General features: G+C 51.8%; 1 protein-coding gene and 1 long non-coding RNA gene across 2 annotated transcripts in view; one reads left to right on the top strand and one right to left on the bottom strand.

Moving 5' to 3' along the window:
* The window catches only part of GCK (glucokinase), a 36904-nt gene that overhangs the window by 5369 nt on the left and 9865 nt on the right, over window positions 1–21670 (bottom strand). The window contains exons 2-6 of the mRNA XM_019958950.2: window positions 4604–4766; window positions 3903–4057; window positions 2709–2828; window positions 1034–1129; window positions 728–827 (exon numbers count right to left, since the gene is read on the bottom strand). Coding sequence (XP_019814509.2) covers window positions 728–827; window positions 1034–1129; window positions 2709–2828; window positions 3903–4057; window positions 4604–4766 — 634 coding nt within the window. The remainder of the gene's footprint in view (window positions 1–727; window positions 828–1033; window positions 1130–2708; window positions 2829–3902; window positions 4058–4603; window positions 4767–21670) is intronic.
* Window positions 11579–20782, top strand: LOC139182742 (uncharacterized). The gene is made up of 2 exons (XR_011566281.1): window positions 11579–11817; window positions 18581–20782. It is a non-coding gene; the product is annotated as an uncharacterized lncRNA (long non-coding RNA).

Raw genomic sequence — 21670 nt, 5'->3', positions numbered from 1 at the left:
GTGGAAGGAAGAAAAGTGAGAAACTAGAGGAGAGGCAGAGTCGACCAGGCTGCCCCTTGGGACATGTTCATACAGTTGCAGAGAGATGGTAAGAACATGAATACAGAACCCCTCAGGGCTGACTCTGAAGGGGCCGTGGAAGCAAACAAACTTAACGCTGCCTTTCTGGGTAACCAGGGCTCAGAGAGTCCAGGGAAATACCCACACGCCTGTGTGTTCACGCATTGCAGTAAACATTGTAAAGGCCTTGGGAACTTCTGGGAAAGCCCCATGGTTGGTGGGAAGTGCCCACTGGGGCCCACATTGTCCCCTTTCCTGGTACCTGCCTTCATTTCCGGCAGGGTGGCCGGCTGCCCTGGGGTGCGGTAAGACTGTCCAGGAAGGGATGACGCCACCCAGGTTTATCCTCTTCCACTTGGACAAATCTGTCCAGGTTGGTCAATTTACCACATGAGGTGATTTAATTAAATCCTGACGGGCCAGGTGGACATGCATGCAGCTGGTGTGCCATCTGAGGCAGTGACTTGTGAGTGTTGAAATGCTTCCTACCAATAAATAGCACGTGCATTTGGGACACCCATGCTGCTCACAAGACCACCCTGGGCTCCAGCACCTTGGGTGGCCGTGACTGGAGCAGAGGCACTGTGTAGCCTGCTGTAGATGAGAAGCCTCAGCTCTGTCTTTGGGTGGCTAGGGCCCCTGGATTGGGCAGGGCGTGCATCCTTACCCACAATCATGCCAACCTCACACCGGCGGTCTTCATAGTAGCAGGAGATCATCGTGGCCACAGTGTCATTCACCATGGCCACCACGTCCATCTCAAAGTCCTGCCAAGAGGTGGAGAGACAGTGGTGACAAGGCTGGTTGGGGGTGGGGGTCTTAGCTTAGTGGGCTCCAAGCCGTTCCAGCCAGGCACAGGAGGCAGAGACCCCTTCCTGAGGGGACACCCAGCAGGCCCTCACTAGCATCCTGGCCTAAGGCGGGGGGAGGAGGGTCCAGGGCAGTCACAGGGGCAGGTGCAGGTGCCACTTACACCTCTCCGCTTGATGGCATCTCGCAGGAGCCCCACAATGTTGTTGCCTTCTGCTCCCGAGGCCTTGAAGCCCTTGGTCCAGTTGAGAAGGATGCCCTGAGGGGAGAGGAGGGTCTCAGTGACTGCTGGATGCTGGGGGTAGGTGTGAAGGTATGGGAACTAATTCGGACCACAGGGATGTGCACCCACTTTATTTATTTATTTTAAACTTTTGGCCACGTGGCTCAGCATGTGAGTTCTTAGTTCCCCGACCAGGAATCAAACCTATGCCTCCTGCATTGGAAGAATGGGATCTTAACCACTGGATCTCCAGAGAAGTACAATGTGCACCCACTTTAAAGCTGAGGAAACTGAGGCTCAAAGCAGCCATATAACTTTGAAAAGTGTTGGAGACAATTCTCTATCTATATCTCAAATTTCTGCAGAGCTAGGTTCCAGCCAGTTTAAGGATGCCTGTATAGTTAAGCCTAGAGTCATCATCCCTGAGTGAGGAGGAGGTCCAGAGGGGAACAGCCAATGTAAGTTCAGGGCTCCCCTCCTGTGTGCAGCTCTTGTGTGTGAAGGTCCCATCCAGCCCCAATGTCCAGTGGGGACTAGGGATTGGAAAACCAACATAAGATGTTGCTCCCACAGCTGCCTCTGCCAGGAGTACTGACTTTGGCTTTCTCTCTGACCCAGAGGTCTCATGTGTTATGTATAATTGTGTGTATGTATGTATGTATAATTCACACACACATGTATATACATTTGTATAATTAATGTGTGTAGATGAGTATGTATCATTTATCTGTGAATGTGTGTGTATATATATATATATAATCACATGCGTATACACATGTAGGTATGATTGACATGTGTAAATATGCAGATGTAATTTACATGTGTATATGTACACATACTTGATGTGTATAATTTACATGTATATATGAATGTATAATTGACATGTGTAGATATATACAAATATATAACTGACCTGCATGTGTATATATGTTTGTATAATATATTTATGTATAAAAATATGCATGTACAACTTATATGTTTATATATGTATATCCAGCATGAGTGCATGCATGTGTGTAATTTAAACACATGCAGTGCATGCATGTATAATTTATGTGCAAACACGTGATTCAAATGCATAACTTATGCACATATATACACATAATTTACATGTGTCTGTGTGTGTGTATAATTTACATGTATGTGTGTATGTGTGGAGGCATGAATAACTGACAGGCTAACTTACCTGCCAGAAGGCAGGGTAAAGCTGCAGCCCTGGGACATTGCCACCTCCCCAACAGAAGGTACAGCGTAGTGATGACACGCTGGTGTGTTGGAGCCTGGCTGCCTGAGTTTGAACCCCAGCGCTGCCACTTCCCACTGTGGGCAAGTTGCTATGTCTCAGTTTCCTACTCTGTAATGGGGGTGTTATGCATACCTCATAGGGTTGCAAGGAGGCTTGAGGCAAATAGTAAGAATCAGCTAATATTATGATTATTTCCCAGAGTCTCACAGGAGGTAAGTGATGGAGCTTGTTTGAGTCCAAGGCTCTTTCCCAACGTGGGATGCTGCATTTGAAAGCAGCCCAGGGCAGAGTTCATGGGCCCTTTTCTCTGGGGTGCCTGTCCACCCATCCATCCACCTCCTCCCCTGCCCACCTCACACCTAGCCCCACCTTGTCAATGTCTTCATGCCTCACGGGAAAGGAGAAGGTGAAGCCCAAGGGCAGCTTCTTATGCTTCATCTGATGCTTATCCAGGAAGTCAGAGATGCACTCAGAGATGTAGTCAAAGAGCTGGAAGACAACACCAAGGTGGCCATCAGCTGCAGAAGGCGAGCCTTGTGCCAGGGTGCTTCTCAGCCCTTGCTGAACCATAGGCCCCTGGAAACATGGCCTCTGGACCTGACCTCAGTCCCCTGCTTCTTATCACCACTGCTTTTCGGGACTCAAGCAAGCCCTGTGCACAACCCCCATGCCAGAGTCCCACTGACAGCAGTCCTCAGGACAGGCAATGCCAGGACAATGGGGATGGTCCCCAGCGCAGCTGTGCTCTGCCAGTCTGGCCCTCCCAGCTGGACCCAGCAGCATCCAGCCTCAGACTTTGGACAGAGGTGTATCCCTGGCTATAACTATGGTTTCTAGCTTCAACACCCAAAGTGTTCTTTGCTGCCTCCCAAGTGTCCTGGCCACCCAACTCCTGGACCTGGGAGGACTGGCCACCACCCCACTCACATAGGCCTGTCGACAGAGCTGGGCGTTACTGAATGCCTGCTGATCGATTAAGCTCCCCAGTGGGTTCCAGGCCCAGGGAGGCAGCAACACTATCCTGCTTCCTGGATGCACGCCCGGTCCTGCAGCATTCCAAGGAAATTGGCTCTTAAAACCCTGTGCCTCAAGGAAATTGGCTCTGGCTCCATCCACCTCCCCTAGGGTTCATTCTACTTCTGTGGTCCTTCTTGAGTCCTCCCCATGGGCAGATATTATCATTGCAGTCATGCCCCCTGGCATCTATGTTGGTGGAGGGTGAGGGAATGCCACGTGGGAAGGAAGTAGAATGCATTCATGGACTGTGAGCCTGTTGGACCAGAGTGTTCTCTTGACTGCCCTACCATGTTTCTGACCCTTCTGGGAAACTGGGCAATGGTGCGACTTGCTGGGGCCATGCCCCACGGCCATCCACCTGGGCCTCTCAGCTGCTTCCCTTTCCTGTAGCAGGGCCCCCTGAAGTTGGGCCCACAGCCACCTGCCCTTGATGAACAGGTAGGCCCTAACACCAAGCCAAGCTCCAAGATCCTGGATGGTCTTGACCCTGGTCCCTGCACTCCCTCCCCCCGCCCAGCCCCTTGTTCCCTAGCCCAGGGTGCTCACCATCTCAGCAGTACCCGTCATGGCATCCTCGGGGATGGAGTACATCTGGTGCGTGGTCTTCACACTCCACTGTCCCGCCTCGCCTTCTCCCACCTTCACCAGCATCACCCGGAAGTTGGTGCCACCCAGGTCCAGGGAGAGGAAGTCCCCAACTTCTGCAGCCACAGACAGAAGTACATCAGTCTCATGGGCACCGCCTGGCAGGACCCCCGAGACTGGAGAAGAAGAGGTAAAGGCATGGTGGGGGCACCAGAGGGGCCCCTGGTACCGGACCCCAGAGTAAACTGTGGAAAGGGTCAAAGGTGAACTGGGTAAGTCAGCAGGAATTCCTTGCCTTGGACTGAACTCCCCCCAAGCCCAGAGCCCACCCGAAGATCTAGGAAAATGGTCCAGACTCAGGATTGGGCTGAGAGTCCCCCAAATGACTATAGGAAACCATTTTTCTACTTGTGAAATGAAAAAAACCAGTTTCTCTGAGGTCAGAATGAACCTGAAGGCCCCAGGGCTGAGCCAACGGAGCCAAGAGTAAGAACAGGCCAGTGTCTGGGGCCCAGCACGCTGGGGCTGCTAGGGACAGTCAGGGCTGTTAAGAAGGGCCTAGGGAACTTCTCCCTGCTGGAGCTAGGGGACAGCTGCCTCTGGTTGAGGACCTGCTGGCTCCCATGTGGGTTCCATCCCAGCCCTGTGCTGGACCACGGTACCTGAGCCCTCTGGGGTGGAGCGCACATAGGTGGGCAGCATCTTCACACTGGCCTCCTTGTGGGTCTCCAGCCTCAGGCCTCGGTCCATCTCCTTCTGCATCCGCCTCATCACCTTCTTCAAGTCCTCCTCCTGCAGCTGGAACTCTGCCAGGATCTGTTCCGCCTGCACAGGGAGGGGTGGAGAGCAGTTGGGTGGGAGAGGAGCTGTGCAGAGTTGGGGAGGGGGAACCTGCGGAGTGAGTATTTCTCACCCACACTGAGGGTCTCCTTTTGTCCCCTCACCCTGAGTCCAGGATGACCCATCATTTCAAACCACTGCAGTTAAAAGCAGTTGGAAAATTAAGACAGTGGAGTTCCAACACCCCTTCTAAACAAATGCAGCCTGGGGGTGGGGGGCAGAGGGCAGATGAGGCACCTGCTTTGTACCCCTGATCCAGGTCAGGGGAAGAGGGAGGTGCTAACCAGGAGAGTGGGTGAGACACAGGCTGGAAGAGCCTGTCTGGAGGGCGATGGGCAGCTGGCCATTATTGTCTAAAAGATCCAATCATTCTACCTCTAGGAGTTTATGCTAAGGGAGTAAATGGGCCAGTGGTGCAAATTTTCATTAAGTGTTAGTCAAGGCACCAGTTAGAGGTGACACCAGTTAGTTAGAGGTGTCTGTTGGACTAAAGCATGGTGTCCACAGCCTGGAAGTTGCTGAGGTCATTAGAGGGAGGAAGGGTCCCTATATATAAAAGATAGATTCAATGTCACCATTCCTGTGAGTATGGACAGCCTGGGCAAGGGTCTCCTCCCACACTCTTTGGAGGAGTGGCCGCTCACTCACCCCTTCGTGGTGGCACGAGGTTGGGTGTAAACACAGTACCCATGCCCATGAATCCCCAGAAAACAGAGACCCTGCTCTGACCTTGCATGTGGACAGTGGTATGGCAACCCTTCCTTCTTTGCACAATAGCATGTATTCATGCAGAAAAGGCCATGTTTATTGCCTGGATATTCGGACCAAAAAAGAAAGGGCAGATACTCGAATAAAAACCATGGATCCACTCTTCAAAAACCTCAGCCTCTTTTGTTGGCAGTTTACCATGTGAGCTTGGGGGTGGAGATGCTCTGAATTCCATAAGGAGACTACACAGCTATTTGCCCCTTCTTCCTCAGTTTTGATAGCCCACATTTTGTTGGGAGACTGGGGGGCAATCACCTTAAAGGAAGACAGCCCCTCACCAGGCTGAGGCAACTTCCCATGATTGGGCTAAGCCAAGCCCAGTTATCCTGTCCTGTTTTTGCTGGTGATTTGGTTTACAGTTGGGCATGTGGCCCAGTTCTGGCCAATGATGGGTGAAGGGAAACCTGTTTTTAGCAGGAGGAGGGCCCTCTGGGGAAGGTCAGTGCCCTGCCAACTTTGTATACACAACTGTATAAGAGTGTGATAACCGGCACTGTAGCAGCTATCCTGAACCATGAGGAGACAAGGCTGAAGAGAAAAGGCTATTAGCATATTATAGATGGCAGTGAAGAGAGGCAGAGTGAGCCGAGCCCTGATGACGTCACTGACATGTTGAGTCAGCCCCGGACCCACACACCTCCCTGTGCCGCTTGTGGAAGCAAGCACTCATCACTTAAGGCCATGGTTAGTCAGGTGTTTCATTTCCTGAAGCCCAAAGCATTCTTAATGGGTACAGATCCTTACTTAGGAGCCAGTTCTCTTACCAAGACCCCCTTGTTTAAAACTTAAACCCACAGAAGGTCACACAGGAATGGAGCTGACAAAGTCTACAACAAAGCACAGAGAATCAAACACCAATGTTTGCTAAGCTATTCCGCAGCTCTGGGCATGGGGTGGGGTGCACCTTGCCCCAAGGCTCTTCTCACAGGACACAGCCCTGGAGAGGCCCCCGTGCTCTGTGAAGCCATCCAGTCTGTCCTCAGAGGCCCACGCCTACAGCTTGGACCCCTCTCTCTCTCACACACACACTTCCAAACATAAAACATGCCAAGAAGGAATAGTAACATTAACATTCGCTAAATCCTTGCAGTATGCCAGGCGCTGAGCTGAATATACTACACAAGCTTCCTCACATCCCTGGCACAAGGGGAGGTGTTAGCATCTGCTCACCTTTTAGATGGTAGCCACAGGCAGCCAACACACAGCATGGGTCCAACACCCAAGGCCAGGTACACAAGGGCTGCCTGGCATCTTTCCCCAAACAGGACTGTGCGACATCAGAGGCTCTTATCAAAAGCGATGTTAATCCTGCAGAGGTCCAGCCCTCGGGCCCTGCTGGGTTTCATCCGGTCTCCTTACTTCATGGCAGTCTGACCCATAGCCGTAAGCCTGGACCCATGAGGGGTTGTGACCCAATGGCTTCACTCTGTGTCCAGACCCATGTGGGCACATGTTTGGAAAGGGGCTGGAAGGTTCCGTGGTTGCAGACCAACACTGCAGGCCACAGACTGACATGGGCCTCCAGCCGACCTCCCCTCTGGCTGTGGGGAGCATCCTCCAAGATGGGTACAAACCCCTTCCTTGAGTGAGTATCTGCAGGCACCACACTTAGTCACCCTGCAACCCTGAGAGGAGGTGCTCCTAACTGCACAGTCCCCTCAACTCTCAAGGCTGTGTGTCCAGGAGGGTATGGGTGGGGTTCAAGTCACAGGGAAGAGGTCTGCCTCAGAGACCCCCTGCGAACATCCCCAGGAGCAGGCGCTGTGCGCCAGATCCTGCCCAGGGTATCGCCTGCTTAATCCCCTGGGACCCAGGCATTTTATTACCCCTACTTCCTTTCCGAGGCCACAGATCTAGAGAGCTCAGAGCTGGCTTTGAACCCGGGTGCTGGCTCTGAGCCCACCTCCCCTCCCCACTCCACTGGGATGCCCAGCCCTTCTCAGAGCCCAGGCTGGGTGTCCATGCACCCTGGCTTAAAGATCTTGTTGAGCAGCCTAGGGACTGTGGGGAGTTGCCTGAGGAACCCCAAGAAGCCACCTGTCCCCCAGGTCACAGACAGAGCCTGTCCCCCACTCTCACCCCACAGCTGCACCCCTGCTTGTTCACCAAGAGGTCACAGGACACAGCATCAAGGCTCACAGCTACACCCGAATATTGTGTGTGTTTTGGGGTCTCCTGCCTGAGCAACTCTTTTATGCCCCAGGCAGGGCCACTGCCCCCATCTGGCAGTGCCATGGCCCCCAGGATCCCGGCTTCTGGTGTCCCGGCCCTCTGGCTCTCCTGGGTGCTCCCATCTTGGCTGTCCTGGGACTCTCAAGGCAGGTCTCGGGTTGGCAGGTTGGGGAACTGTTTCCCCAGGAATATGTGGCAGCTGGCCCAGGATCATCCTCTGTGTGTACACAGCCATCCAGTGGCTGCAGCTGGACACACATGGGGCTCACACTGCCCTCCAGGGCAATGGATGGGCTCTAAAGCTCACAGGGTGTCCAGCATTTGCCCAGGGGTCCCATGCCCTGGCCCTCTGGGGCCCTCCCAGTGCTATGCTGGGATGGGAGGCACTCTCACACCTTCACCTGTCTCATCCGTCAAAAGGAAGCCCTGCAGCATGTCCTGCCTTCTTTCTTGAGCCAAGGAAGTGGGGTCCCAAAGTGTCGAGTACGGCATAAAGAGGGCAGTTGTCCTCAACCAAGTTCCACAGACCCAGCCCCCATCATCTCTGCCCACCAACTTGGCCCTTTCTACTTTGCTTCTAACCTATACATCCAATGGCTTTGTCCAGACCTGTGGCCTTAAGGACTACATGCATGCTGATGGCTGCACACTAGGAGGGGAGGTCCCACAGACCGAGAGGCATGGGTAGGGCTGGGGGAATCCACCTGGTCTTGGCATGTCAGGGTGTCTGTTAGTCAAGGAGAGATTGATGCCAAGGAGCGGTTGGATTTGTGAGGCCAGTGCACAGCGGACAGTCTGGCACTGTCAGCCCAGGAGCAAGTCCCCAAGAAGACACTGTCCACGGAGAAACCCCTCCTAGAGAGGCTGGACAGTGGAGGGATCGGCTGCCACCTAGCTTCTGTGCCTCCTTCAAGGGGGTCCAGCTCCTTCCCCACTTCTGCTGTCCCAGCCGTGGCCCCAGGGACCACTCACCTGGCTTTGCGGTGACCCTTACCAGGTTCAGAGCTGTCTGGGCCCGGCTCCTTGTGGCTTCCATCACCACTTCTCTGAGAGGCCAAGAGGTAGGTTTGGTGGGAGGTGGAGACTCTCCTTCCTGCTGAGGCACAGGGGTGGCCTGTAGCCTGGAAGTCAGGGGCCTACCTGTGCAGGTATGGGCCATGGAGGAAAGAGCTGCCCACTCAGGCTGCCCGGGCCTTCTGCAGAGAGCATTCAGCAGGCAGCTGCTAAGATACTCTGCCTACTGCTACAGGTCAGATAGGGCCAAAAGGGCAAAGGAGGCCTGCGTGGGGTCAGGAGTGACAAGGGCTATGGAGTGGTGGCCCATGCCTGCAGCCCGGGGTGGAGATTTGTTGCCCAGAGTTTCTAGAGAGGGAGCAGAACCAGTCTATGTCCCCTTCAGTCCTTGGACGTCCAGGGTGGACAGTCTTCACGCTGCCCAGGTCAGGAAAGCACATCGAAGAGCTGGCAGGCTGGAAGGGGCTGCTGAGGGCCTGACCCTGTGCCAGATGAAGAACCTGAACCTGGTCTTGGTCTTGAACCACGGGGACCCCTGGCCAATTTTCCCCTGAGGTCTCTACTGCAGTTGGGAGGGGAGAGGCAGGCTGGTGGCAAGGAGGCCTGGCCTGAGGACCTGAGCAAGGAAGACTCCTTGTGAAACTGGGGTGCAGAGGGTGAGAGACCTCCTGAGACTCTCGGCTCCTCTCCTGAGCCCTCAAAGCCCTGCCATTTGCCCAATCAGGCTGGTGGATTGAATGAGGGGTTGGGGGTGTGCCTAAGACATCGTTTGGGTCATTGAGAGCCAGGCTCAGGCCTGGGCTGGGGCAGGGGGAGGGGCTGGAGGTGAGGGTTGATGGTAGTTGGGGGCTGGGGGTGGGGCCAGGAGGTGGGAAGGGGAGGGGTGGGCCAAGTGTCGGGGAGTAGATGGAGGCAGGGCACCACTCTGATGACTGGCCCCACCCTTACCTCAGGGCCATGCCCCCTCCTCCCTGCCCAAGTAGAAAATGCTTGTTTTCATCAAAGGTCTTCAACTGTAAATCATCAAAACCTGCCTCAAAAGGTGGGGAAGGTCATTCTTTGGTTTGGGGTCTGCAAAGTCCAGGCCAGTGCTCACTTTGAGAACCATCCCTCCTCCCCACTCCCAGCTCCCTGCCTGGGAGTGAACTTGTTTAGTGGGACCTGCCTGCAGCTGCCAAGCACTGCTAAAATTAGCAAGAGCTCACAGCGGGCCGGGTGGCTGGATAGAATGCCAGGCTCTCCAGCCAATGGCCAGTGTAGTCATCCCCAAGGAAGCTCTTGACATGATTGATCTCTTTCCCAAAATAGAGCAAAAAGGTCTTCACCAGACCCACATGTGACAGATCACTCTCCCACCAGACCCTGGCTCTGTGCCTCTGTCTTCACAGAGCGGGCAGGACTCATCCCTGGGTTTGGAGTCCCCACACTGGCCTTCTGGACTGGCCAGACCAAGGAGCAGCTGCCCTTCTATTGGTCCAGGCTCACAGCACCTGAGAGGAGGATCAGAATCCCCCAGATCTGTCCTCTGGGAGGCTGGAGAGGACAGGGCTGGGCAGAGGTCAGTGGGTCCCTTTCTGGTTTGCTGGACTTCCGGGGCCCTCTCTGGCTTTCAATTTGACCAGTGAGCATCCTTCCCCAGACCCCTTTCCCGGGCCTCCTCCTTGCACCTGTGAGGGCAGGAAGGAAGGAGGCCAACACCCCCACTTGGCCACACTAGTTAATCCTCCAGAGCCAGACTCTCATGCCTCAGCCAGCTCTCCTGTGCTCCCACCACAGGAGGTGCGCCCTGTCTCGACGCTTCCCTTTCAGGTGAGGCAGTGACACCAGAGGGTCAGCACTGGGCTGGAGTCAAGAGTCATTGTAGCAAGTGACAGACCTGTCCAGGGAAGAGAGGCCAGGAGAGGAAGGACATCAAAGATAATCGCTCCGAGGGATGCCCAGGACAGAGTTGTCAGTATCGCAAGGGTTGTCCTAGGATGTTGGATGAATGTGGTCTCTGCTTAGACTTTCTCAAAAATAAAAACAACAGAGCTACCCAGCAATGGGCCAGGATGTCTCAGCAGATAGTGAGCTCCTGACTTGATGGGAGAGAGAGATGTGGGCTATTAGAGAGAAGGAGCTGAAGGACTTCTATGTCCTAGTCAGTGTCCTCATCCTTTGGTTGCTCAAGGAGCTGATTGATAGGCATGGTTTAATTTTCCTTTTAATTTATCTCTAGGAAATAATCTAGCAAATTCAGTGATGGATATTCCAGGTTACTCTTTATAGGATCAAAAAATGAGACATAATCCACACATCCAACTTTAGGAAAGTGGTTAAATAAACTATGCTACATTTATATGCAAAATGATAAGATCGATCTGCCTCTGTTGGCATGGAAAGATGTTAATGACATTTTGTTTAAAGAGAATGTGGGACTTCCCTGGTGGTCCAGTGGCTAAGACGCCATGCTCCCTATGCGGGGGGCCTGGGTTTGATCCCTTACCATCGAACTAGATCCCATATGCCACAGCTAAGAGTCCTAATGCTACAGTGAAGATCAAGGATCCTATATGCCCCAGCTAAGACCCAGCAAGGCCAAATAAATAATTTTTTTTTTTAAGAGAGAACACGGTGGCTACCCTCTGAAAGCTCCTCCAATGAGCCTCACATCTGGCATTCAAGCCGCTGTGTAGGCTCCACCCGTGCTGAATAGGTCTAGCCTATGTAACTAAAAAGCTATTGCAGAAATGATGGACTGTGAAATGTGAGGCTAGGCCATCAAAGACAATGAAGCTTCTGCTTTTCTCTATTGGTTTCTTCACTCTATGGGAAGCCAGCAGCAGGTCATGAGGACACTCAGGTTCTATCAGGAGGTAGATAGTTTTTCTACTGAGAAAAACTGAGGCCACCTGCTAATGGGCATCTCCAACTTGCCAGGCAGGTGAGTGAACCACCTTGGGAGCAGATCCCACAGCCCCAGTTGAGCCTTCAGATGATGCAGCCCCAGGCAACATCCTGACTGCAACCTCAGGAGACATGCTGAGCCAGAACCTCCCAGCTGAACCACTCCTGGATTCCTGGCCCACAGAAATGGAGTGAGGTAAAGTTTTGTTGTTTCAAGCCACCAAGTGTTGAGGTAATTTTTTACATAGGAATAGATGACAAATACAGAGGAGAAACAGTTTAAAAATATAACACAATCCATTTTTCTTATATATATATATATATATATATATATATATATATATATTTAAATCTCTCTCTTTTTTTTGGCCACATCACACAGCATGCGGATCCTAATTCCCCAGCCAGGGATTGAATCTGTGCCTCCTGCAGTGGAGGCTTGGAGGCTTAACCACTGGATCATCAGGGAAGACCCTGTCATATATAAGTATATGTGATATACACATGGGAGGAAATATAGAAAAATAGTAATAGTAGTTACCATGATCATGGAAATATGAGTGACTTTATTTTCCTCTTTGCTTGTCTATATGTCCTGTGTTTTCTGCAATGGATTTGTACTAATGAAGTAGTATTTAAAAATCAAGTTAAAAACAAAAAGGTTGGGCCTTTTCTGCTATCTTTGCACAGAGGCTCTAAGGCCCAGCCTCTGAAGGATGGAGGCTCAAAGTTAAATGGGTCAAATTACCAGACTCCATATTCCATGGGAAAGAAAGTGAGGCTGGAAGCTGGAGAATCCCGCCTGCAAGCCCCTTCCCCACTGGCCTGCCAGCCCTCCACACCAGCTGGGCAACAGCGTGGGTACTCCCTGACCTGGTACAACAGGGCCTGAAGGTCAGTATGGTGTTGCAAGTGTTCGATCACAGCACGGTCGACTGGAGGCTGGCTGCACCCTTGTGTAAGGGCAGTCCAGGGGCCTGGTGATGAGAGGGTATCAGGTAGTGTGGCCGTGTCAGGGACAGAGAAAGGGGGAGATGAGCCAAGAGACAGCAGAGTAGGCTGGGGCCCCGGTAACCACCGCTGGGGAGTACCTAGTGCCTTCCGCAGGCCGGCTGCTGTGCTAGATGCTTATGTGGATCACAACTGGCCGCCAAGTTCAGGGCAGTCATTTTAAATGTGGGGATGCTGGGGCCCCTGGGAGTGAAGGGATTTCTGATACACAGCAGCCATCAGTGACTTAGCCAGGATTCACCCCCAGCTCAGCCTGGAGTAGCTTCCATGGCTACTTCCTGGAAGTAGCTCTGGAGCTGCTTCCATGATGGAGATGTTCAGAGACCTCAGCTTCAGCCAGGGGAGGTAGGGAGGAGTGAGGGGGTGATGGGGCGGGGGGATCCGCAGGGGCCACAGAGGTCTGTCCAGCACAGTGCTTGCCTCTGACAGCAGGTGGACCTGGAGGCCTGGGGCCAGATGTTGGGGTGAAACCTAAAGGCTGGGGCCACGGGAGGGATGGGGGCAGAGAGTGGGTGAGGAACAGGGTGTGTCCTGCATATCAGCCAGCTGCAGGATCGTTCAGGACCCAAAGGAGGCAGGATAATGCTGGGGTAACATGGGAGCAAACACAATTCTGCTCTGTAGATCCATTTCCTGTTTGGTATTGGTTACAGCAATTAAACCTGCCCTAATTAACACTCAGAATGAAAGAACCAATGACCCGAACAGAGCTTCGGAAGGGATTGAATCACACATTTATTTAAGATATATTGAACGTCTAATTTGTCTGAGGTTATGAAAATGACTAGTTTTTAGTTCTCAAGGACCTTACACTCTGGCAGAAGAGACAAGCAAATAGCAGATGCTAACTGATACTGGCAGAGCTGCAGAGTCTTGAGGGAACATGAGAGAGACTGGCAGGGTTCTCTGGAGAACAGGGTTTTTCAGGACTTCTTCCTGCAGTCCTTGATGTAAGAGCAGGAAATGGCCAGCAGAGAAGCACATTCTAGATTGAGGGGCCAGCAGAACAAAGTCAGAGGCGTTTGGAGAAATACATATATTTATAGTGACTTGAAATAATGCACTCAAAGGGTACACAAAGGAAATTAGGCTGTTGTAAATGGCATTTGGGCTAAAGAGGAAATCTGAGTTGGGTCACACCCCCCTTTATAAATATATAACCATGAGTATACCAAATGTAAAAAGTACGGATAATAGCTAAAGCACCATGGTGGATTCATGTTGATGTATGGCAAAATCAATACAATATTGTAAAGTAATTAGCCTCCAATTAAAATAAATAAATTTATATTTAAAAAAAATAGCTAAAGCAAAACTCAAAGGAACCCTTAATTCACTTAAAAAAAAAAAGAAAAATCAATGAGCAAAGCATTCCTCTAAAGGTATTTAAAAAAAACCCAACAAACAGAATATAAAGTAAACCTAAGAATAAAGGAATCAATAATGATAAAAGTAGAAACAAATTGTACAGAAAACACGCAAATATGGCTGTACCTGTGGCTGATTCTTATTGATCTATGACAGAAAACCACAAAATTCTGTAAAGCAATTATCCTTCAATTAAAAATTAAAAAAAAAAAAAAAACAATAGCAAACTTGAGGGATTTCCCTGGTGGTCCAGTGGCTAAGACTCCATGCTCCCAATGCAGAGGGCCCAGGTTTGATCTCTGTTTAGGGAACTAGATTCCACATGCCACAACTGAAGATTGAAAATCCCACAACTGGGACTCCTCTGGTGGTCCAGTGGTTAAGAGTCCACCTGCCAATGCAGGAGACATGGGTTCAATCCCTGGTCTGGGAGGATCCCTCATGTTGTGGGGCCGCTGAGCCTGTGAGCAGCAACTACTAAGCCTGTGCCCTAGAGTCCATGAGCAGCAGCTACTGAGCCCACGTGCTGCAACTACTGAAGCCTGAGCGTTCTAGAGCCTGTGCTCTGCAACAAGAGAAGCCACTGCAACGAGAAGCCCGTAGCACTACAACGAGAGAGTGGCCCCTGCTTGCCACAACTAGAGAAAACACTCTCCCAGCAGTGAAGACCCCATGGACTGTAGCCCACCAGGCTCCTCCGTCCAGGTATTCTCCAGGCAAGAATACTGGAGTGGTTTGCCATTCCCTTCTCCAGGAGATCTTCTTGACCCAGGGATTGAACTTGGGTCTCCTGCTTTGCAGGAAGATTCTTTACCATCTGAGCCACCAGGGAAGCCCACTGAAGACCCAGCACAGTCAAAAATACACAAATTAAAAAATTTTTTAAGAAAATCCCACAACTAAGACCTGGTACAGCCAAATGAATAAATAAATATTTTAAAATTATACCTATAAAAACAAAACAGTAAACTTGATTAAAAAGGTGAATTTCATTGCATGTATTTTATATCAACATTAAAAAAAGAAGAGTAACAGATGAAGTAGAAGAGTCAGGGGTCCCAATTACAGATGGAAAGAGACAGGGGCCCCTGGAGAGAGCTGCCTCATCCTCAAGCCTCCCTGGGCAGTGGTCTCTCCCTTGTAGGAACCATGACCCTGGAAGTCCTTGTTCCAGCTCCCTCGTGGCACTTGGAACAGGAAGAGGGAGCTGGTGGACACTTGCTACCTACCTGATCTCAGATAAGTGATTCATTCAAAATTTCAGTTTCTGTGCCTATAAAAAGTCCTGAGCCTTGGCCCTGGTCAGGTGGGTGGCCTGCTCCTGGGCAGTGCTCTGGTCATGTGTGCTGTTAGGGGTGGAGGCAAACACCCTCACCCCTTGCCACCCACAGCTGGTTCCCCTTCATTCTTACTCAAAGAGCCTCCATTTGTGGCAACACACCCAGTACTGGGGGTTGGACCTGCCTGGCCTCACCCTCTTCCTCTTCTGGAGACAACAGGAGGGAGGCAGCTAGGGAACATGTGGCAGGGAAGCCCCACATCTCTTGCATTTGGAGCATCACTGGATCTGTTGGTACCCCCCATACAGCCATGAGGGGGAGGACAAGACAACCTGCGGGGTTGACCCAGAGTCTGACATCAGGGTGTCATTGTACGGGGGTGGGAGCCACCTCTGGACTATTTTTTATGTGAGATAATGAGCCTATCAATGAATTCAGTGTTAGCTGGGTGTGTGGTACAGCCTAATGGACCATAATTGCCACATGAGGACTAACAAGTTATTCTGCTTTTCTTCATGTGAGCAAGCCCAAAGAGGGGGAAGCAAGGGACAGTGGGGCACATGCTGGTAATCACCATCAACAGAGTGGCTCGGGATAGACCACAGGAGGTGAGGCGGGAACTGGACTTCACTCCGTTCAAGGTTATGGAAACCCAGCTGGAAAATGTGTAACAACTGGCTCTCCAGGGGAAAAGACCCGAGTGAAGGAAGTGAGCAGAGATGGGCTCCAGCCACCACACCCAGCCTCCCTAGCACCTGGTCCCCTGACATAGCTAGGCCACCTCGCAGAGGCTGTGGTTCTGGCAGGGACTGTGTGACCACAGCATGAGGGGCTCTGCCACACGTTCTCCTATCACTCGGGCCCTACCGCCTGCAGATGGAGTCGGGGCTCTGTCCCACCCTCTGACTTTCGCCAGGTCTAACGATGCCACTGGTCAAGCTAGGTCTGCTGCTGCTCCCCACATGGATTCCCTGCATGGTTGAACTATACTCATGAGCTTTGTAGTCACTTTGAAAACATCTTAGAGAACTAATTTACAATGGCAAGAGCCTACATTCCTTGTTTTAAATGAAAGGCAAATGATGCCCATCCAAAAACTCCATCCAATTACCCAGATATCACTAAAACTCTCTTCATATATAACAACCCACCAGTGACTTTTGCATAATATGAAACATTCAAGACACCAATTACCTAATTATTTAACTCTTAAATAGCTCAGTGGTGGCTGTAATTGTATGGAGTACACAGCAATTCTGTTCATGTCACAGCCTATCACGCTGTAGATGTTGGAGGCTGCCATGATCCCCTTGTACAGGTGCTGTGCCTGCCCCCACCTGCTCCAGCTGGCTGCCAATAGCTCACAGCTGGGCCCTTCTCCTAAGACTCGCCTTCAATCTAATAAGTCATCCTGCCCAGAAATACCTGGGAGGTTAAGCCTCCAGGGTTGGCGGAGAAAATACAGTATGTCGTGCAATATTTGGGACACATATTAAAATTTTATTTGCTGTTTATCTGAAATTCAAATATAACTGGGCATTTTTTTTTCATTTGCTAAATTTTTATTTGCTGAATCTGCCAGGCCCTACCCTCCTACCAGGGCCCCAAACCAATGACTGCCCAGTATAGAAGGGCAAAGGCTACCTGGCCTCAGGAGAGATGACTCACACACGAGGCCATTCATGCCCCAGAGCTCCCCATGGGATTAGACTGTGGCTTGACTTCTGCTAAATGTGAATCTGCCTCCATCCTTGTCTTGCCACGTCCCGCATACACCCGGCCTCACCCTGTGAATTCTCCTGCTCTTCGTCACAGTATGGTTCCAAGAGACCTAAACCATCTGGTCTACACAGACCAGAACATTATATCAGCTCACCACATTGACGACATCATGCTAGTTGGACACAAGAGGCAAGTATCATGGATGCCTCATGGTGAGGCACATTTCGAAAAGCCTCAGGGGCTGCCACCTCCGTGAAATTTGCAGGGGCCCAGTGGTCTGGGACATGCCAGGGACAATTGCTTTAAAGTGAGTAACAAACAATCGTGCCTTGTTTCTCTTATCGCTAAGAAAGGTGTGTAGTGCTTAATAAGCCTCTTCAGATTTTGGAAACAGCATATTCTGCACTTGGTGATACTGTTCCAACCTATTTGTTGGATGAAACAGAAGGCTGATAGGTTAAGTGGAGCTGGAGAAAGAAAGTGCTCTGCAGCCAGTCGGCCACAGTCAGCCCTGACTCTTAGGCCATGTGACCTGGCAGCTGTGATACTTGAGGTGTTACACTGTGTGGAGTATAATAAATCCCCAAAGGAGTGTCACAGACTGGACCCCAAGCTCTGGACCAAGGGCCCACCACCTGCAGCAAAGAACCAAATACCACTTGAAAGGCAGCTCCTGGTCTGTCCCTGGGCCCCGATAGACAGAACATCTAACCACGGGACACTGAGTGACTGATCATGTGGCCAGAACTGCCCATCCTGAGCTGGGTGATGTCAGAGCTGCTAAGTCATCAGGTCGGGCAGACACCACAGCCATCCATCATAAGACCGAAGGAGGGCATCTGCAATCAGGCTCAAGCAGGGGCAGGAGGCTCAGACCCACCTCCTGTCACTACCACTCCTCATGAATGCCCCTGTGCCCCCCTCAGCTCACACAGATGGCCTTCCCTCTGTCTGGCTGCCGGAGGGGTCAAAACCCACCCACTTGGCCCACAGATAGGTCAGCTTGGCCCGTTGGTGCAAGCTGGAAACGGGCATTTGCCAGGCAGCAGTCCCACTCAAGGGTGGCCGTGGAAGACAGAAATGGGGAGAAAGGCTCTCAAGAGTCAGAGTTTGGGGCAGGCACCCAGTGACTCCCCTTGTGAAGAGAGAGAAATGGCATAGACCATGGAAAAGGTACCCATAGACCATGGACAAGAGGGAAGAGCTTAGCTGGAAGGAGCAAGATTAGAGGACTGGGAACAGGAATGGGGCGGGGAGGAGGAGTGTAGAGAAATCAAGCTGCCCGAGAACAAGTCGGCAGAGTTCCAGCCTATGAGAAACCACCTGCTAGAGAAAAGGCACTGAACAAGCACGCGGTGGGCTGGCTGGTAGCTTCACGTTGGTAGCTTCTCAGCGTTAACACGATGCCCTCACAAACCATTAACCATGGCGGCGGGTGTGGAAGCTGTAGACACCAAATACCCCAAAGCGTAGGCTCCGTCTTGCCAGGGCCAGCCTAGCTTTTGCCGTTGTCAAATGTATGACCTGCCAGTGTCAGAGACCAACCTTAAACCTCTGGGGGTGATACTGTTCCTCCAGGGTACCAACCAGCCACAACCTGGTTCAAGTTGATCACACAGAACCGCTCCACTCTAGAAGGGGCAGCCATTCATCTGCTCTTCCAGGCACACGTCTGCCTTTCCCACCTTCAGTGTCTCAGCCAGTGCCACCAACCAAGGAACCTCGAATCTACTGATCCCAGATCCCCCACAACACGACCGCAGAGGAAGGACCTGCTTCTTGGCAAAGGAGGCTTGGCAGTGAGCACACGATCAGGACACACGAGTCCTCCCACCTAGCAGCTGCCCCCCTGATAGAGCAGTCAAACAACCTCCTGAAGGCACAGCTGAGCTGTCAGCTTGAAGATGCTCGCCACCCTCCGTGGAAGGGACCGGTGTCCTCCAGGGTGCGAGTCCACTCTAACAGCTACTGGCTGATGCTGTGTCCCTAAAAGGGAAGATACATGGTCTGGGAACCAGGGGCTCTTCATCATTCCTCATGACTGATGTGAGGGGATTCATTCTTTCTGTACCTGCAACCTTAGGTTTTGTGGGCCCAGGGGTCCTTTTTCTCAGAGGAGGGATGCTTGCACAAGAGATACAGGAAGAGCCCCACAGAATTTAAGGTTATGACTGCAACCTTGTCAGCCCTGCTCCTGGGGCCAGTAGCCAGGCAGGACACCTACAAGAGCCAAGTCCCAGGAGCTGGGCTGGGTACAGGTCTAGGGCAGCCAGAGTGTGGCTGCAGATTTCAGGCTGCAAGGTTACAATTTGGGATGTCTTCTGAGGGTCTGGCTCTGCGCTGATATGGGAGGCTCTGTGCAGGGCAAGTCCACCCGGAATTGCACTGATATGGCTCACTCTGGATGCAGTAGGGAAAGTGAACTGACTCGCAAGGCGAGAACCTGGAGTGGGACAGCAAGCAGAGGCAGGTGGAGGGGGGAGGACAGGAGAGCAGAAAGGCTGCTGGGGGCCAGTTGGCCACAGGAGAACACACGCAATGATGTACTTTGCAAGACAGACAGGTGGTCTTGGGCCAAAGCCAAGAGAACGCCGGTGAGGGGCTTGATAAGGGGAGCTGGGCGGCCTGGAGACCACACTGCAGTAAGGACAGGCATGGACGAGGGCCCGAGGGCACGCCCAGAACAGGACCCTTGTCCTGCGTGCCCGCACCAGCTCTCTGACTCCAGAAGGCAGCTGACTCTAGTGCCTTAGGGAGCCAGCACCTTGGGAAATACAGTGGGTGCGCTGCCCGAGCAGAGCCCTGAGTCCTTCCTGGGAATCATGTGTAGCAGAACTCAAGGAGAAGAGTTCTTCTTTCGCTCTGAATGCAACACTGTAAGGCTGTGAGCCTGGAGTTTCTGTGGCTGCATCCCCGCCCAGTGGAAAATGCACATCGTCCGGAGGGGAAAGTGACACCAGCCCCAGACAGAAGTGGACAGAGGACCCTCGGCCACGGTTGGACCTCAGATCCTGCTCCTCTCCCCTCCGCTCCCCTCAGCACATGGAACTTGGTCCCGTCAGCCAGTCCATCCCTTCTTTGCTTCCCCTGCTTCCATTGAATTTGCATTGCTTATGGCCAGAGAGCCTGACGAACCCCTGGACAATCACCTATCAGAGTAGCTGTGAACTGCACTGTTCAGGGTGGTAGTCACTGACTACATGTGGCTTTTTGTCACTTGACACATGGCAAGTCCAAATTGGGAGAAGCTGTACGTGGAAAATACACATGGCTTTGAAAGGCAATACAAACCACAGCGTGTAAAATATTTCATTAACAATTTTTATGTGGCTTGCCTGTTTCACTGATAATGTTCTGGATTTTTGTTTGGTTCTGTTTTGTTTTGTTTTGTTTTTTGACCATGCTGCACAGCATGGATGCTGCATGACCTTAGTTCCCTGACTACGGATCGAACCTGAGCCCTCAATACTGTAGTGGAGTCCTAACCACTGGACCGCCAGGGAAGTCCCAATAATATTCTGTTTCTGTGTGTTAGTCTGTCAGTTGTGTCTGACTCTTTGCAAACCCATGGACTGCAGCCCACCAAGCTCCTCTGTCCATGGAATTCTCCAGGCAAGAATACTGCGGTGGGTAGCCATTTCCTTCTCCAGGGGATCTTCCCAACCCAGGGATCAAACCCAGGTATCCTGCATTGCAGGCAGATTCTTTACCATCTGAACCACCAGGGAAGCCCTTAATATTCTGTTTATAGTGGGTTAAATAAAGCTTTATGATAATTAATCTACCTATTTCTTTTTACTTTTGTAACATGGCTACTAGAAAACACTGCATTTCCCCTGGACAGTGATGTGTGGAGTTGCGCCTGCATTAGAGAGAAGGCTGACACCTTGAGAGCCACCTTCAGACACAAGCAGAACACATGGCTGTGCACAAGGAGAAAAGCAGTCAGCTCCTGGGTTGCTGTCCTTTCATCCTCACAGACAGGAAGTGTCAAGTCCAAGTACCTCTCCCCTAGGAAAAGGATTCTCTCCAGCACTAGGATTCTTTCCTGTCACCCAACATGTCCCCTCCTGGATGTCCTTCCTGCCTCCAAGCCCTCACAGACACATCCTGTCTGGGCTGGCTTCCTCCACAGGTCCCTATGCAGTATCCCTTCTTGCCAGCCTTCCTGGCCAACCCACCTGGAAAGGAATGGAAAGGAAGGCCAGGACTTATACCTCATCCCAAACTCTCTAAGATGCCCACAAGCCACACTTCCTGGTCCTCAGTCCCTTCCTTCCACTGTTAGTACACCCCTAGCCCCTCCCCTAGCCTGGCCCCTCCTGCCATCCAGTGGGCCATGCGGACACTGGTACCAATTCTCAAATGCAAGGAAAATGCAAGCTGTGACCTTGCATGGGTATGGGTTTGGGAAGCCTCCTCCTTTGCCCTCCTCAGGGTTGCCCATGAGGGGAAATAGCTCTGTGTGGTCTATTTTATTTTGACTAAAAGTGTCAGAATTTGATTAAAAGTGTGTGTGTGTGTGTGTGTTGGGATGGGGGAGGTGATGTACAGCTGAAAAGAAAAAGTCCTCGAAGCCAATGAGCCAAAGTATAAGACAGGCAGGCAGGGCTGTGCACATCACTGAGGTGGGGGTGGGGCAGCGTGGGAGGCAGAGCCACAGCCCCC

Source organism: Bos indicus, chromosome 4, assembly GCF_029378745.1.
Source record: "Bos indicus isolate NIAB-ARS_2022 breed Sahiwal x Tharparkar chromosome 4, NIAB-ARS_B.indTharparkar_mat_pri_1.0, whole genome shotgun sequence".
NCBI classification, from domain to species: domain Eukaryota; kingdom Metazoa; phylum Chordata; class Mammalia; order Artiodactyla; family Bovidae; genus Bos; species Bos indicus.
The sequence above is the reverse complement of the archived record's forward strand: the minus strand, read 5'-3'. Positions and strand labels throughout refer to the sequence as shown.